The sequence below is a fragment of the Vicia villosa genome, unplaced genomic scaffold, assembly GCF_029867415.1.
Source record: "Vicia villosa cultivar HV-30 ecotype Madison, WI unplaced genomic scaffold, Vvil1.0 ctg.000010F_1_1, whole genome shotgun sequence".
Classification (NCBI taxonomy): Eukaryota; Viridiplantae; Streptophyta; class Magnoliopsida; order Fabales; family Fabaceae; genus Vicia; species Vicia villosa.
This window is the reverse complement of record NW_026704940.1, coordinates 1,480,396-1,499,396: the sequence shown is the minus strand read 5'-3', so window position 1 is coordinate 1,499,396 and position 19,001 is coordinate 1,480,396. Positions and strand designations below refer to the sequence as shown.

At 36.3% G+C, this 19,001-nt stretch overlaps 1 protein-coding gene across 1 annotated transcript; it reads left to right on the top strand.

Annotated features, from left to right (window-relative positions):
* Nucleotides 1–535: 535 nt before the first annotated feature.
* On the top strand, nucleotides 536–2,373 carry LOC131621647 (uncharacterized). The gene is made up of 3 exons (XM_058892678.1): nucleotides 536–1,831; nucleotides 1,923–2,075; nucleotides 2,332–2,373. The coding sequence occupies exons 1-3, from the start codon at nucleotides 536–538 to the stop codon at nucleotides 2,371–2,373; spliced, it is 1,491 nt and encodes a 496-aa protein (XP_058748661.1).
* Nucleotides 2,374–19,001: the final 16,628 nt, after the last annotated feature.

The window sequence follows — 19,001 nt, the reverse complement described above, 5'->3', positions numbered from 1 at the left end:
TTATTTTCTTCTTTGGTGTCCAAGTTCCTTGCTTAACGACGACCTTATACATGATTTTGTTATGTGTACATTTGAACAAGTTGTTGTACAATCTCCGAATTTTCTTTACTATTTATACCAAGTATCTTAAATTATTTTTAAAAGTTAAATTTTTTTGATAAGCTAAAAGTTGGTTCACACCATGTCCCTTACTAGTTTAAATATAAAGTGAATTTAAAAACACCTAATAAACCGCCTGTGGAAACCCAAAAAGAGGCCCATTAGTATGGAGATTTCAAATCTTTTCACTAAAACAAATTTGTAGCGAAAGAAATAAACCCTAATTCTAGACCGTTAAAAAACCTACTTGTCCATGTTTTCCATACAGAACACAAAGCTAAGGTAGGTGTTCATTCCTGTAACTTACTTTTCTCTTTGTAGCATCTAATTGGAATATGAAACTTTACAATAATCATTACTACATATATCTCCCTTTGATTGGTTATGCCGTTAATTCAAATTCTAAATTTTTTTTTCATTACTGTTTGCAGCAACAATGAACTCGGTTAAAAAACTCAAGAGTGAGTCAACCGAGTTGCCTGATTGTGTTATATCTTATATCTTTTCCAAGTTAAGTTTGAAGAATTTGGTGAAAACTAGTGCTTTGTCCAAACATTGGTATCACGAATGGGGATCAAGGAAGGACCTCACGTTTGATCTCCATAACATGTTTGATTATAATACAATGCCAGACTTACCAATAGCCCTTCCACTCTTTCAACCGATTCAATCTCAATTTGCCGCAAGTTTGGATAATTTCATGCAGAAATATCCCGGTGACATGATCCGTTCAATCCGACTCAATTTTCCATTAGATAATGATCATACTTATGCCATTGATGAATTGGTTCACAAAGGAGTTCTTAAGGGTGCCAATCGTATTGAGCTGCTATTAGCATATAAAACTGATTTAAAAGTAGATCGAGAGTCGTACAAAACTGATTTTAAATTAGAGCCATACAAATTTTTATTTCCTCACTTGTCTGGCCCTAATTCTCTCACATATCTACACCTACAGAACTGCCACATAGCAGCAACTATGGAATTTTCTGGATTGAAGAATTTGAAAACTCTTGTGTTGACTCTAGTTCCTGTGGAGCAGAATATGCTTCAGGATCTGTTTTTAAACACCCATCTTGAAAACTTGACTCTTAATCTATGTTGGATCCTATCTGACTTAAAAATAAATAGTACAACATTGCTTCACTTGAAAGTTATCTGCGGTCGTATCAGGAAGACGAGAAATATTGATATTGTTGCCTTAAATCTCTTATCCATTGAATATTCTTCCAAGTTTTTCTTAAATCAATTACACAAGGTGAAAATTAACTCTCAAATGTTATCCAAGCTTACCTATAGACATGCTAAAAAATTTAATGTTGAGTTTTCTAAACTGACAAATGTTACAACAATTGTGTTGGATCATCTCCTTGAAGGTGATGTCATAACGCATTTGTTTTCTAACTGTCCCAAACTGGAACGTGCCACCGTTAACATGTGCCTGTTCACGTGTGATTTGAACATTATCAGTGCAACGTTGCGTCATTTGAGTATAGTTCGCTGTTACCATAAGAATGACCGTACTTGTAAGATTGATATTCATGCTTCGAATCTCTCATCCTTTGAATTTAGAGGTTACAATCGGACGAGAAGCATAATCTCTCTTCAGGCTCCAAAGTTATTGAAGGTTTTTTGGGATGCAGGTTTTAACAAGATAAATGTAAATAACTATGCTAAAATTGCAGGATTACATCATCCTGAAAATTTCGCTATGCCTATGACCCTTTCACAGGTGAGTCGCTCAAAACCCATACATTGCTTGATGTTTATATGTTTCTCAATAATTGCTTTTAATTCACTTTAAATGTTACTGGTGTAAACAGATATCCGAGTTAACGAAGGAGTATTTGGTTCAATTTAAGAAACTTAGACAATTGGAATTATATATTGCTGGAGCATATAATCCTAGTATGGACAACTTTTGGATTTTAGATCTTGCAATGGCTTCTCAACATCTCCAAAAACTTTCTCTAACAGTGAGTTATTGAGTTATTCTACTCTGCCCTTTAGTTTTTGGATTGTATACATAGTGTTTTTCTAAGTAGCCATATGTAAATCAATCTATGTAATTGTAAATCAACTTTCTCAAGAACAGCATCAAGCCATTCTATTTTAATATTATGTGTTTATACACATAAAATTATCTGAAATAAGCTAGTATATAAGCTCTTATTTCAACCTGTTTTATATGCCTGATGGAATTTAATATTATGATTGTTATTCAATTTTCAGATTAGAAATGGACATTCGGAGATATCACATATAGATGGTTAGATCTCAACACAAAGAAGAGAATATGTTGGATTTATTCATTATGATTTAAATGTGGAGTTAGATGAATGTGTTTGCTCCATAAATGTCCTCTTTCTTTCTGTTACTAGTTAATTATTTCCTTCCTACATTGTATGATTTACATTGATATGAATTAAATATTATTCAGAGATCTTATTCAGTCCACATTTTTCTTGGAGACATGGTTGGTATAGACTTTCTTATGCATTTTGCAAATTCACTTTGACAACTGAAAGTGTTTTGGACAGGAGATACAACCTTGACTGTGCCTAGAATAAGCAAGAGTTTTTGTTTCTAATTTGAATGACTTTAGATGTCCTCCCTAAGGCTCATAAATTGCACTTGGGACTTACTATAAACTAAATATAAAACTATATAACTTGTTTCATATTCTATATGCAGAATGTAGAAGTTAATTGGAGAACACCAGTGCAATGCACGAGAAAGTAGATATTGAGTAATATATGTCAATGAAAAATATCGTTTACAAAATAAAATAAAATGAACAAATTTTAATAGTAGGTACTGGTCAAATAAAATAATGGACAATAGAAAAACATTTAGGAAGCATCAATGCATGGTTCAATCGTTAGTTTATCAAGTTGTAATTGACGCTAGATTTAATAAGGAAGATTATAGTTCAATCTCTTGCTCGTAATTGTGATAAATTTGAACTACTTAACGGTAGAATTAACCCCGAATCAGATTAGTCTGTTCAATAGGCCAAATTAGTGGGAAAAAAAATTATTCCAAACTATTTAAACATTATTTTCTATTTATATCACAATTATTATAGATAATGAAATGTATACTTAACATTATATACGAGAATATCAATGACAATAACAAAAAAAAATTGTTTAAAATCATTAAATTATATGGAATTTGAGAAATAGTTTTCGTTGTGGCTTTTGAATATCATATGTCCAGCCAAATAAATGATAGGGACGGCAGAAAACAGAATATTTATTTCATAAAGAGGGAATCACAAAAAAAAAATTAAAGAAAAAGACCAAAACTCGCCTTAACGGCAGGAGGCGATCATAAATTTAATCCTTTTTAAAATACTAGTACAATTTTTTATGGAAAATGGGAAAATTACGACTACTTATTCAAAGTCTAGAACTTTCGAAAATGCTATAAACAATCATCAGATTTATTTCCATTATTATTGTTACGTGCTTTTGGGATACCCTAACCACGGCACCTCATCAGCCACATTAAATTAATAATATAATACTGCCATCACAAGAACCAACACAAAATGATAAAGGTTCATTCTTTTAATTTATCGGGTGTATAATATTATACTCAAAAGGATGACGATGATCGATATATTAAAGTTATTGATATTCTCACTAGTAGGTCAAGATCAGCAAATTCAAACTTTGGGCATGGTGGTGGTGGGAACACATTACTATATAAGGGAATAGATGGCGTGTGTTTGCCTACAAAGCTTCTTGTCAGCATATTCTTAATTTACCTCAATCATCTTATGGTTGGTGGAGATGTTTTGAAGATAGTGTTTATTAACTAAACAAAAAACTTATATCAATATTAATAAATCAATTTGATTTAGGGTCATACTAACGTGTGCCCTAAGGGCACATGTTAAGGATACTATAATTAGAAAAAGTTAAATGTAATTAAATGCAATAGAGTCATATTTAAAGTTTCAATACATTGAATGCACGTGTTCCAAGAAAATATTTCTATAAATATCTCATTAACTTGTGCCCTTGGGACACATGTTAGCTTTTCCCTTTGATTTAAATGGTTAATTTATTCTAATTCATAAAGAATTGAGACATATCTTAATAAATTAGTTTTACAATTGAATTGAAAGATATTATGAGCATGTTTGGAATAGCTTTTTTTTTTCAACCAACGCGCGGCTACATGTCCTTCCACCGTGGATAACTAGAAGCTACAAAAGAGAGCTTCTAGGCTACCGTGATTGTTCACAGCGATTTTTCATTCATCACCGCCAAACCAAACATGCACTATATCATAGATATTATCTATAGTTGTTCTAAGTCGACAGTAGAGAGTCAATAATACTGGTGGTCCAGTAAGCTAAACGATCCACTACATCACATGTGGCTGAAGTATGACATCCTAGCTAGTTAAGATGTAGGTGATCTTGATTTATGATCAATCAAAGAGATTTATACATTGTACATCAATAAATAGTTCAACATGCTTTATATGTTAGTGTGTGAGACACTTTTAGTGAGGAGAGAATAGAAAGAATAAATGAAATAAGGATTATATTATTGAATTGAATTGTACAAATAATAATACAGACCATAACTATTTATATACAATCCTGATTGGGCTTGGGCTTACACAACTTATATTATATTTGATATTATTAGATTAGATTATATTTGATATTATTTTAATAATATCAATCTCAATAATATCTCAACAAATCCCAATAATATCTCAACATACCCCCTATAATCCAAGTTGTCGAAAAACTCTAAAAATAGCCAATCTGAACTATTCTTAATTTCTTTCTCAAATTTAGGAATTTGTCGATCTTCAATCATTGGGTGAAAATGTCGGCCAACTGTGCTTCGCTCGAGCAATGTCTAACTTCAAGTTCACCTCAATTTACCTTTTTCCGCCAACTTAACAATCACATTGGTATAAATCTCCGCCAACTTAGAAACTGGATAAGTGATGTTAATAGGTATAAAATGAGCCGACTTCGTAAGCCTATCAACGATCACCTAAATCAAATCATGTCCTCTTACGGTATTCGGTAAACCAGTCACAAAATCCATAGAAATGCTATCCCATTTCCATTCCGGAACTTCTAACAGTTGCATTAACCATGCAGGTTTCTGATGTTCAACTTTTGACTTCTGACAAGTCAATCACGCATACACAAATTGAGCTATGTCACGCTTCATTCCAGGCCACCAAAACAAACTCTTCAAATCTTGGTACATCTTTGTAGCTCCTAGATGAATACTCAAATTACTTCTGTGACCTTCTTCAAGAATCGTTCTATTCAAATCCACATCATCTGGAATACAAATTCGATTACGGAACCTCAACACACCTTGCGCATCCAACTTAAAGTCATCACTCTCAGATTGATCGATTTCAACCATCGAATCTACCAACTTCACATCTAACTTCTGAGATTCCTTGATACTATCCAGAAAATCGTTATTAATCTTCAGCATACCCAATCTAACACTCTTAGGTGTCACTTCATAGACCAAACTCATATCTCTGAATTGCTCAATCAATTCCAACTCCTTAACCATCATTGTCGATATATGCAAAGTGTTTCGACTCCAAGCATCGGCCACAACATTAGCTTTTCCTGGATGATAACTCAAGCTGAAGTCATAATCCTTTAACAACTCTAACCACCTTCGTTGCCTAATATTCAACTCCTTCTGATCGAACAAATACTTCAAACTCTTATGGTCGCTAAATACTTCAAATCTAGAACCATAAAGATAATGCCTCCAAATCTTCAATACAAACACAACAGCAGCAAGCTCTAAATCATGTGTAGGATAGTTCTTCTCATGAACCCTCAACTGCCTTGACGCATAAGCAACAACTTTGTCATTTTGCATTACCACACCTTCTAAACCCATATTAGAAGCATCACAATAAACCACAAACGATTCTTACGGATTAGGTAATATCAAAATCGGATCCGACGTCAACCTCTTCTTCAACTCGATAAAACTCTATTCACATTGAAGATCCCACACAAAAGCCTTACCCTTGCAAGTCAACTTCGTCAACGGAAGTGCCAACTTAGAGAATCCTTCAATGAACCTTCTATAATAAACGGCTAATCTCAAAAACTTCTAATCTCTGTAGTCGACTTAGGAGTCTCCCATCTCAACGTAGCATCGACTTTAGACGGATCCACAGCAATGCCATCACCATAAATGACATGGCCAAGAAAGCTAACTTCTTTCAACCAAAACTCACACTTGGACAACTTAGCATACACTTCTTCTCTTTCAAAACTTGCAATATCAACTTCAAATGCTCGACATGATCTGATTCTGATTTAGAGTAAATCAAAATATCATCAATGAATACCACCACAAACCGATCCAGATACTCATGAAAAATACGGTTCATGTACTCCATAAATACTCCTGGCGCATTAGTAACACCGAAGGGCATCACAGAATACTCATAATGTCCATAACGTGTTCTGAAAGCCGTCTTCTGCATATCCTCATCTTTCACTTTAATCTTATGGTAACCCGACCTCAAATCAATCTTGCTAAACACATGGACACCAACCAATTGATCCATCAAATCATCAATTCTTGGAAGCGGATACTTGTTCTAGATTGTCACCTTATTTAATTGCCTGTAATCAATACAAAGCCTCATACTTACATCTTTATTCTTAACCAATAACACTGGAGCTCCCCACGGCGACACGCTAGGTCTCACAAACTTCTTCTCAAGCAACTCTTCCAATTGCTTCTTCAATTTAGAAAATTATGATGCGGACATCCTGTACGGTGCCATAGACACAGGTCTAGTACCAGGTACCAAATCAATAGAGAACTCAACTTCTCTCTCAAGCGCTACATCAGGAATTTCATCAGGGAAAACTTCAGGAAATTCACACACCACCTTCAACTCATCTATTATAGCTTGATTCTCAACAGACATAAATGCAACCAAAGCAAACACTTTCACCTCGTCTTTCATCAACATGCACATCTGTCTAGCCGACAACAATTCCACACCTTCCTCTTCAGGAGAAGAAAACCTCACCGACTTATGATAAGAATTAATGTGAACATGGTTATGCTCTAACCAGTTCATACCCAAGATCACATCCAAACCTCTCAACGGAAGCAAACAAAATCAACAACCAATTCTATGTTGAAAATCGACAAGGGACACTTTAAACATACAAGAGAAGTAGTCATCGATCCCTTAGCCGGAGTATCGACAACCATCTCTCCGCTCATAGCAGACAACACAAGACCCAATCTTTCAACACAATCAGCAGAGATAAAGCAATGAGTAGCATCGGTATCAATAATAGTAATTATAGGAATGTTATTAATGGAAAATGTACCTATGATGAGTGCATCCTCACTAGTGGCCTGAGTTTCCGACAAGGCGAACATCTTTCCACTAGCTTGCTCCTTCTTGGACTTTTAACACTTACTTCCAATATGGCCTTCTTCACCGCAGTTTAAACAAACCATCTCCTTATGCATGCACTCAGACAACGCATGACCAAACTTCCCACAACAAAAACACCTTTTGGCTTCAGCATTGCACACATTGCTCTTGTGGCCGGCTTTGCCACACTTGAAGCACACAATACCAGCATGAGCTTCTCCCCCACAAGTTCTCTTGCCCTCATCCGCTTTCGGTTTCCCTTTACCAGCCGAACCATCAAAAAGTCTGCCACGACTCTGTTGGCCTTTACCTCTCCTCTCACACACCATCTTATAATGCGCATTACAGATCTTCTGGTAACCAACAACTTTCTTAATCTCAGAACGCAATCCATTCTCAAACTTAATGCACTTAGAAAATGCAGTAGTTGCCTCATTATAGTGCGGATAAAACTTAGCCAATTCCACAAACTTAGCAGCATACTCAATAACAGATTTGTTCCTTTGCTTCAACTCAAGGAATTCAATCTCCTTCTTACCCCGAACATCCTCAGGATATTACTTCCTCAGAAACTCTCCAAGGAACACAACCCAAGAGATCTCCTCACCCGCACCCTCCAACTTACGACGAGTCTCTAGCCACTAGTCACCAGCCTCGACTGCTAGCATATTTGTCCCATACCTCACTTTTGAGCTGGAGTGCAATCCATAACACGAAAGATCCTCTCCATCTCCTTTAACCAAGTCAAAGCACCATCCAGATCATACGTACCCTTGAAGGTAGGAGGATTTTCCCTCTAGAAAGTTGCCAAGCTACGAGATCCAGCATGTTCATCAACATTTGGTTGGTTCTGCAAATCTTGAGCCATTACTTCCAAACCAGCAGCAATCGCAGCATCATTCCTTCTAGTCATCACAACTCTTCACTACAACACAAGAGTAATCGCCACAAAATAACAATACACGATTGTTAGACCACACTACGACTCGACACTTGGCCGGACGGACCTGCTCTGATACCACTAATGTAACACCCCAAATCTATCCCACAATTAATAGGAAAATAAGAGTACAAAATCTCAAAAACAAACATCATTCATTGGAGGCGTCACATTTTCAACTTAAACAAAATCTCATGCAAGCTCATATATGAAGATACATAACACATATAACGGAGGAACTCATACTTCATTAGTCATTCAAATTCAAACAAACTCGATAACATCGCAGCGGAGTTCAAAGAACAACATAAATCCCAAATCATAACATCTTTACCAACATGGCAACAACTATCCGACATGTCTCACAAGAGAATAATAACAAGATCCAACAAGATATAACATCATAACAAAAAACAAGCAAGCATCCCCCGATTGCTACGTATCAGAGCATAGACACACCGACTCGAGCTATAAGGTAAACGGCTACTCCGCATCGTTACCTGCACAATACCAACAAAGGGTAACATTTAAACAGAAGAGGTGAGATATTAAACAGTATAAAGGAACGTATGATAATATTCAAAGTATGGAAGGATCATACATAGTTCACCACTTCTCAACTTACAACAACTTACAACACGACCACGACATTATTAGTCATTCTCAACAACATAATCAATTTCATAACTAAACATCAACACATCATAACATTTATGTCACAATCACAACGAATCAAATGCAACTCAATATGCAACTTCATGTAATGTGTATGCATGTGGTACAATTTGGAGTAAACTCCCAACTTAAACATTTGTCGTTCGGGCCAACTTAAACATTGCCATATAGGCCAACTTAAACATTTTCCATTGAGGCCAACTTAAACAATACAATGGATGCGACTCAATGATGCACATCCACTATCACAACTTAAACAACATAAGCAACATAAACAACATCGGCTAAACAACATCAACTCAATTTCTAATTTCAACGACAACAACAACAACGACGACATCATACTATTCATAGTAATTCATCGTATCTCAACTACACCTTTACGGTATACAACTTACACAATATTCAACTTCGCAAAATATCATCAACCGGCAATCATACAATTTCAAGAAAAGCTTCCAAAAAGGTTTTCCAGAGGTTTTCAATCATTTCCAATAGGTAGGCGTTGATTAAAGCTTCACGGAGGTTCAAACGACACTTAAAAAGGAGTTACGGGTCAAAAGATACATTAATTTGAAGTTCTCAAAAAGTTTTTGAAAGCAAAGTTTGTAACACCCCAATTCTATCCCGCAATTATAAGCAAAAATCAGAGTGCATTAAAAAAAATATTCATCAAACGATGGGATGTCACATTTTGACTTAACCAAACAAACATACTTATATTGCATTTAACAAAGATACATAGCATTCGGAAGCAAAGCTTCATTCACCACTTACAACTTTAACTTATAAACATCTTTCAATTCAACTTAAAACAAATGTCAACATGGAATACAACAATTAACTAATAATAAATATTTCCCCTGAGTGCTACGTATCAGAGCAATAGACACCAACTCGACTTGCCATAAAGCAACATAAATACTTCATAAAGTCACTTCGAACATCCACAGCTAATCTTGAATACCTGCCCATTTCCCATGGTAGGGGAAATATCAGCAAAGGGGTGAGATATCTTACAATATAAAGGAATGCATGATAAATAATATAGGAGATATAGATTATACATAATTTCACCACTTCTCATCACATAACATCTTACAACACTTATCATTGCAAAACAACTTAACAATATCATACAACTTTTAAAACGGAAACAATGTCATTAATCAATTAAGACCACATATTCAAATTCATAATTACACTATCATCACGTCACAACAAACATATCATCGTCTCAACAATTCAAATCACATAATCAACTTGCGAAACAGAAACAGTGTTAACAATCAACCATGACAATATATGCAATTCACAAGTAAGATTCCAACACATCACGACAAACATCTCATCATCTCAACAATACAAACATGATTCAAATGCAATTCAAATGCGACTCGAATATGACTCAAACTTATGCAAATGCATGTGGTACCATTCAGAGTAAAACTCCCTTCTCAATCATTGCCATTGGGCCATAGTCGTTTCCATTTTCAGGCTAAAAGTCGTTGCCATCTTTCAGGCTAATAGTCGTTGCCATTTTTTAGGCTAATAGTCGTTACCATTCTCAGGCTAAAGGACGCTTATGCAATGGATGTGACTCAATGATGCACATCCACAAATACCACATAAACAATACATCACAACATCATCTAAATCACCATCGAACATTATCAATATAATGTCGAACTTCAAAAACAACAAAATCATCGTCATTCATAAGAATGCATCACTTCACAATCACGTCGCTATGTTGCATCATCATCCTACAACAATACTTCACTTCACAACAACATTCACAATATAAAACAATTCAATTCTAGGAAAGGAATTCATAAAGATTTCCAAGAATATTCAAAGCATATATAATGGATAAACATCAATTAGAGCTTCATGGAAGTTCAAACGGCATTTAAAAACAAGTTACAGTTCAAAGGATACATCATGTCAAAGTTTGAACAAGTTTTTCACAGCAAGGTCCGCTTAGCGGCCTTCTAGCGCGCTTATGGAAATACAATTTCAATAACCTCGCTTCAAGCGGCTCAAAACAGTAGCGAACCAAAATCTGAGCTCCGCTTAGCGAGCCCTCTTTAATTTTCAAAACAAATAACATATAATCATTCACACTCATCATGAATATTATCATATCACATATCATGCCAATAATATTGTTATCAATAAACACCAATTCCCATATTACATAAACACGATTCAAGTAACATGTTACCATTCACATATAAATCATACTCATAGTATTCACCAATTCAACATCTCATTATACATGTAGTAAACAATTTCCAATACATTTGTGCACATCTTCATCAACTCATTACGGTATACAATAGGAATAAATAACAACGTCTCATATCAACACAGGTTATTCACATTTCATCAAGTCGTAACACATATTTACATACATACATGTTATTAAAACAGCCACACCATAATTAAGTCATCAAGTAATTATTCTCCACAAGAATATTCAAATAACACATATTCATTCACACACATCATGAATATTATGTCAACAATTTCTGGCTTAATACTTTTCTCATTATTATTTCTCGTATATATAGAGGTTACAAGGCTATACCGGTAATTACACTAAATAATTACATTTAAACAAATCAATTCTCCCTTATTCTAGGAACAAACCCTTATTCTAGGAACAAACTCATTCTTATTCACATCCCCCCTCAAATTGATGCTGCTTGTCAATGAGCATCAATTTGCTAACAAGAAACTGATGACGTGGACGCGGAACAGCCTTGGTAAGAATATCTGCAATTTGCAACTGAGTACTGACATGAGGAAGTGATATTATTCGGTCATCATAAGCGTCACGAATTGAGTGACAGTCAACTTCAATATGTTTGGTGCGTTCATGAAAAACAGGATTCGCAACAATTTGGATGGCACTTGTATTGTCAGCATAAAGCGAAGTTGGCTCTGTTTGAGGAAATCCAAGTTCAGCCAAAAGACCACGAAGCCAAATTATTTCAGAACAAGCAGCAGACATGGCACGATACTCAGATTCAGTAGAAGATTTAGAGACTCTCGCTTGTTTCTTACTTTTCCATGAGATCAATGAAGAGCCAAGAAACATGCACCAACCAGTGACAGATCGTCGAGTATCAGGACACTCTGTCCAATCGGCATCACTATAAGCACTCAATTTAAGAGCAACTCCACTAGAAAAGAATAAACCACGATGAGAGCTTCCCTTCAAGTAACGAATTATACGACGAACTGCTGCCAAGTGAAGGTGGCGAGGAGAGTGCATGAATTGACTTACTTGTTGGACAGCAAACGATATGTCAGGGCGAGTAATAGTCAAGTAATTAAGGCTACCCACGAGTTGACGATACAATAAGGGATCAGGCAACAGATCACCATCATCACGATGATATTTAACATTAACCTCAAGAGGAGTATCCACTGGATTAGCCGATTGGAGACCAGCCATGGAAATTAAATCTGTGGCATACTTGTGTTGATGGAGGAATATGCCCTTGGATGTAGAATGAACCTCAAGACCAAGAAAATAATGCAAATTACCAAGATCTTTCATATGAAACGCTGCTTGTAACTGCTGCTTAAGGCTTTGAATGGAAGCATGATCAGAACCAGTAATAATCATATCATCAACATACAGAAGAAGTAGGACAATTCCAGTAGACGTTCTATGAATAAATAGAGAAGAATCATACTGACTCTGAGTAAAGGAGAATCCAAGTAAAGTGGAGCGGAATTTTTCATACCATGCTCTAGGCGCTTGTTTCAAACCGTATAAGGAACGTTTGAGCTTGCACACACCTTTAGATGACGAAAATAAACCTTGAGGAGGAGTCATATAAATATCTTCTGCTAGGTCACCATGAAGAAAAGCATTTTTCACATCTAATTGATGAATATCCCACCTTTTAGAAGCAGCTATAGAGAGTATCGTACGAACAGATGTCATTTTGGCAACCGGTGCAAATGTCTCATCATAATCAATTCCATATTCCTGCTTGTTTCCTAAGGCAACTGATAAGTGCCAAAATGTCGATATTTTGAGTATATAATTATGGCACTTATCGATTCTATTCATTCCATTTTTGTAATAAATTCCCCACTTTTATGTAAATATTAGCATAATTGAGTTTTGATTCATTTTATGTATCATTTAATAGTTTTCCCTTTGTTTTTATAGGTATTCATGCTTATTGGAGCCTTGAGGAATAAAGTGTCAAAGGCACGGCTTCGATTTCGCAGTTTTGGTGCAAGCCCGCTTAGCCATCGTCAAGCGGACTTCCAAAGACTCAAAATAAGGATGACCAAAATCATCATTTTGGTTTCCATTCATTCATTATTGGATAGAGCATTGAATAAGCTTTCCAACGCTTCGAACCGGGCGCAATTCGGAGTTACGGTTCTCGAGTTATGGCGAAAACAAAATCTGATTTTTAGCAGACTCCGCTAAGCGGAGGGGGTCCGCTGAGCGGAGCTCCAGCGGAGCAAATCAGCGTCTGAATGCAATTTTGAGTCCGCTGAGCGGAGGGGGTCCGCTAAGCGGACCTGCTAAGACAGCAGCTCATTAAAAGGGGCAAAAATCACATTTTTAGGTCATGGGTTGGGTATTTTTGAGTCCCAACACCATCTACTTCATTCTTAGAGTAAAATTGGCTTAGAAAACAACTTCGGAGGTTGCATAAGGATGATTGGGGGTGGATTGAGCGTCGAACGGAGCTGACAAACCGGGAGATTTTCGGTTCATTTCTCTTCTTCTTTGTGTATTTCTCTTTGGTTGGGTTTTGTTTGTATATTTACTTGAATCTTATGTATATTTACCGATTATAATGTTATATTTAACTTGGTTTACGAATCTGTGTTGATGTTATCCTGGATTTTTGCTCTATGCTGGGGATTTGGGGTGCTTTAGAGATAAACTTCTTGAATCCTTATCTAGGATGATTATCTGTTGGCTCTGAACTCTAGAGATGGATTTAGAGCTAGCATTCACTGTTTGTATCTGTTCTTAATGCTTTCGTGTTTGAGCGGCGCGCGAGAGATCGCCGACGCGAGAATACGGATGTTTTCGCGACTTTGCGTTAGAGATAACCTTAGTTGTGAGATGATCTCGTTTGTGCTCCAGAGATGGACGCTTATGTGAGAGATACGTGATAACATAGATGAGTATCGTAGGTTGAGTATAACGGGTTGGTAAGTGTATGTTTGTGAAGAGTGAATATATTTACATTCCTGATAAGTTATTTCTCTTCTAAGAATGTGTTTATTCTTTTCCTGTCTATATCTTTGTTTACTTTTTGCTCATTCGATCCCGAGCTCGAAACCGTAGAAACTGTTGAATGGCATCTCTCCATCTCTGAGGACGATAAATCCCGGATCAATATTTCCAAATCTTTTTTCGTTGCTTGCCCTATACTGCATTCAACAGCAACCAATCGGGTCTTGAAACGGTTGAGGGACCCATCCGAATTCAATTTCACAGAATACACCCATTTGCAGCCAATAGGTTTGACATCAGGAGGACAAGAGACAATATCCCATGTGAAATTTTCTTCAAGAGCTTGAAGTTCCTCATTCATTGCATTTATCCAATGTACATCTTTAACAGCCTGTGAATAACAAGTAGGAATAGATATGCTAGAGAGTGTGGCAGTCAGAGAAGTATGTGGGGAATCATACCTGTCTGGCGAATATCTATCTGGTGCTCGAGATATTCGAACAGAACGTCGTGGTTCAATTGTTACAGGATCAGGTGGCGGTTCAGCATCGGCAAGGGGTGTGGGAACCTGTTGTTTGTGTTTTCTAACATATACATGACCTGGTTTATACCGTTCTATAGATTGAGGCATAATAGAAAACTTAGGAAGAGTAACAATATCATTCATGACAGGAGAAACACATGGAAAAATAAACTGATTATCAAAAAATGTCACATTCCTAGAAATGCGAAAACGATGGTTAGTGACATCATAACACACAAATCCTTTATGAGAGTGGCTATACCCCATAAATGCACATTGAACAGACTGCGCTCCAAGCTTATGCCTTTCAAATGGAGGTAAGTGAACAAAACAAACACATCCAAAAGTATGTAAATCATTATAATTAGGCTGAATTTTAAAAAGGCGAAAGAAGGGAGAGTCAAAATCAACAACCGTAGAAGGAAGACGATTGATCAAGAATACCGCTGTGGAAAGAGCCTTAACCCAAAATCGGGATGGCGCAGAAGCTTGAAGAAGTAAGGTGCGTGTTATATCAAGCAAATGACGATTCTTTCGCTCTGCCATCCCGTTTTGTTGGGGGGTATTGGGACAAGACCGTTGAGACAAAATCCCTTTTATTTTAAGATATTCCTAAAATTCATGAGACATATACTCACCTCCTGAGTCGGATCGAAAAAATTTAACACTTGCTTGAAACTGATTTTCAACATATGTCAAAAATTTCTGAAACATAGAAAACACTTCAGACTTAGATCTAAGAAAATATATCCAAGTAAAGCGTCTGTAATCATCAATAAATGTGACAAAATATTTATAGTGAGCATGAGATGCTACAGGAGACATTCCCCACACATCACTATGAATCATCTCAAAACAATTAGAAGCACGATGGGCATTTGACGGAAAAGGAAGTGTTTTACTTTTAGCCAATTTGCAAACAGAACATGAAATAGAAGTAGTACAAGCATGTTTATTTCACAACAAACCAGTTTTAAATAAATGAGACAAAACAACTGAATTTGGATGGTCCAATTTTCTATGCCAATCCTCATAAGAGTTCAAAACAGTATTACATGCAAAAGATAAATGACTAGAACTAAACTGGAGCGGAAACAATCTTCCCACTTTAGCCCCCTTCGCAATCACCTTCCCCGACACCTGCTCCTGCACAAGACAACCAGCACGAGAAAAATTAACATTACAATTGTTATCCACCAATTAACCAACCGACAGTAAGTTGGAAGTAAGTCCGGGTGATACAAGCACGTCACGAAATTTAGAGTTTATGTCACCAACATCAGTGATAGAGAGTTTATTGCCATCAGCAATTTGAATTTGCTGATTACCATTATAGGAATGTAAATTTTGCAAGTATTTTGAGGAACCCGTCATGTGATTGGATGCACCAGAATCAAGAAACCATGATTGAGAAACATTAGAATACTTACCCTGAATTCCCAAGGCTGAAAGAGCAGAAAGTACCATTTGTTGAATCAATTCAGGTTGTAGAACACCACCAGTAGATGCACCAGTACTTAGAGGACCAACAGAAGAGTTGGTAGTGGCATGGAAAGCTTGAGCCGGACGTTGTGCTGGCCGGGGAGGACGTGTAGGACAGTCAGAGATGACCCTGTTGTTTGTAATAATTGCAAAACTTCTTACTACAGTTGCGAGCAATATGTCCAAGTTGTTTGCAAGAAAAACATTGGACTTGTCGCATATCACGACCCTTTCCTCTACTTTGAGCAACATAGGCAATTGCCACAGGTTCGGAACTGGCTGCATCATGAGACATGGTTCCTTGAGTAATTAGACGTTGTTCCTCCCTTAGAAGTTCACCGACACAAGTATCCAAAGAAGGAACCGGATTCCTATTGAGCAAAGCACCTCTAACAATATCAAATTCTGGACGAAGTTTCATGAGAAATTGATCTCGCCTACTTGTGTTGTAGACCTCTTGAGCAGCCGCGAGAGATGTTTTGGGAACATTAGCATGTATAATAGCAGAGTGTTCTGTCCAGAGATTCAGAAAACCAGAATAGTATTCTTGAATAGACAAATCACCTTGTTTGTAGTTGGCTATGTCTAGCTCCAACTGAAAATGTTTTGCCGAATTATCCTGGTTGTAAATGCGTTTAAGATAATTCCATATTTCTTGAGCAGTTGAAAAGGAGCGCATATTATTTATCATCTGAGGGTCAATACTGTTGAGAATCCAAGTGATGATTTGAGCATCTTGAGTTTCCCATGCATCTAAAGCAGTTTTATCCGTCGGGGCCTTAGAAACATCATCTAAGTGGCTCCATAATCCCTTTCCTCTAACATACATCTTGAATTGAAATTCCCAAGCCAAATAATTCTTGCCGGTGAAACGAACACAAAAGGTATCTCGTTCTTTTTCGAAAGCCATCTATGGAATTAGATTCAACCTTACTAATTAATATATGACTAAAATAATAATAATTATAATTATTATTATAATACTATTATTATAATAACAAGCTACAGGCAGCAACCAGAAAGAACAAACCACACGACCAAAGAGACTCCAACAGCAGTGCAATCCGTGAGAATAAATGAAGCGGCAACAAAATTCTATAATTGGCGGCGGAACCAATGATATTCAGAGTCAGAATCCCAAACCAAATCACAAACCAAGAAACAAAAAAATCAAAATCACGACCTAGAATCACAATTCGTGAAAGAATCGCAAACAACCGAAGTAAGCCGAAGCCCTAAACCCAGAATCACGATGACAATCAGCGCTAAGCGAATTCCACGGTGATCGATCAACAACCAGAAACGATGAACAACAAACTGAACCAATCAGGATATTGTCGCAGACCGAGAGAAAAAAAACAATCAGAACTAGAAAATCACAGGTTTGTTCTAGAGGCTGATACCATGTCAACAATTTCTGGCTTAATACTTTTCTCATTATTATTTCTCGTATATATAAAGGTTACAAGGCTATACCGGTAATTACACTAAATAATTACATTTAAACAAATCAATTTTCCCTTATTCTAGGAACAAACCCTTATTCTAGGAACAAACTCATTCTTATTCACATATTACACCACATAACATGCCATCACAATGTTATTCACAAATTATCAAGTTATAACGCACTTATACATAATTACATATTAACCACATCATAATTTATTCATCATAAGCTAACCATTCTACTTCTATCATATAGATAATTTCATTAGCTTCCCAACGCTTCTAACGGCGCATAAAACGGAGTTACGGGTCAAAAGTTATGACATTTCAAAGTTTCAAAAATATTTTTGACAGCAGGGTCCGCTCAGCGGGATGGGGTCCGCTTAGCGACCGCGCGATTATGCAGAAAAATACAGCAGGAAACAGACCTATGAAAATGTTATATCTCCACCCAAAATCACTTCCAATCAACAATTCAAAGCATATATGATCAGTATACATCATTTATCATCATCAAATCATACCAAAACATGTTTAGACCACCAATTTCATGAAATCTAACATAAACCCTAACATTTCTAAAACTATGAAATTGAAAGGTTGAACACAAATCACAACATCATCCACTCATATAAACCTCTAATAATACATCAAATTCGCAGGAAACCATTTATCAATTCCAACATTCATTAACATTGCAATTCTTCACACATTCATGGATTTCAATTATGAAACCTAATCTCTACCATACCCATCATCATGTCAATCCTTAGAGAGTAAGAACCTCACACTTACCTTAGCAAAAGCTTCTCCTTCTTCAATGGAGTCCTTCCTCTTCTTACCATAACTTTCCTCTTTCTTCCCTTCTTTCTCTTCTTTCTCTTCTTTCTCCCAATGAGAGTTATGTCTCTAAAACCCTAACTCTCTTACTATCCTTCTTTTCTTAGTTGGGCTTAACCCACAATCCAATCTCATTGTGTTATATTTCTTCCACTTAGGCCCAATTCATAATATTCTTCTAATTACTCAATTAAGCCAAATAACACACATAAATAAATAATCACATAACATAACGAATAATATTTCCAATAATATTCTACGACTACAATTGATCCATAACGCAAATAATACTAACTCACAATTATATTATTTCGACTAATTGGACCATA

Coding starts and splice junctions, on each gene's coding strand:
- LOC131621647 (XM_058892678.1), top strand. CDS start 536: ATGAACTCGGTTAAAAAACTCAAGAGTGAGTCAACCGAGTTGCCTGAT. Junction 1,832..1,922: donor TGCCTATGACCCTTTCACAG/GTGAGTCGCTCA, acceptor TGGTGTAAACAG/ATATCCGAGTTAACGAAGGA. Junction 2,076..2,331: donor TCCAAAAACTTTCTCTAACA/GTGAGTTATTGA, acceptor TTCAATTTTCAG/ATTAGAAATGGACATTCGGA.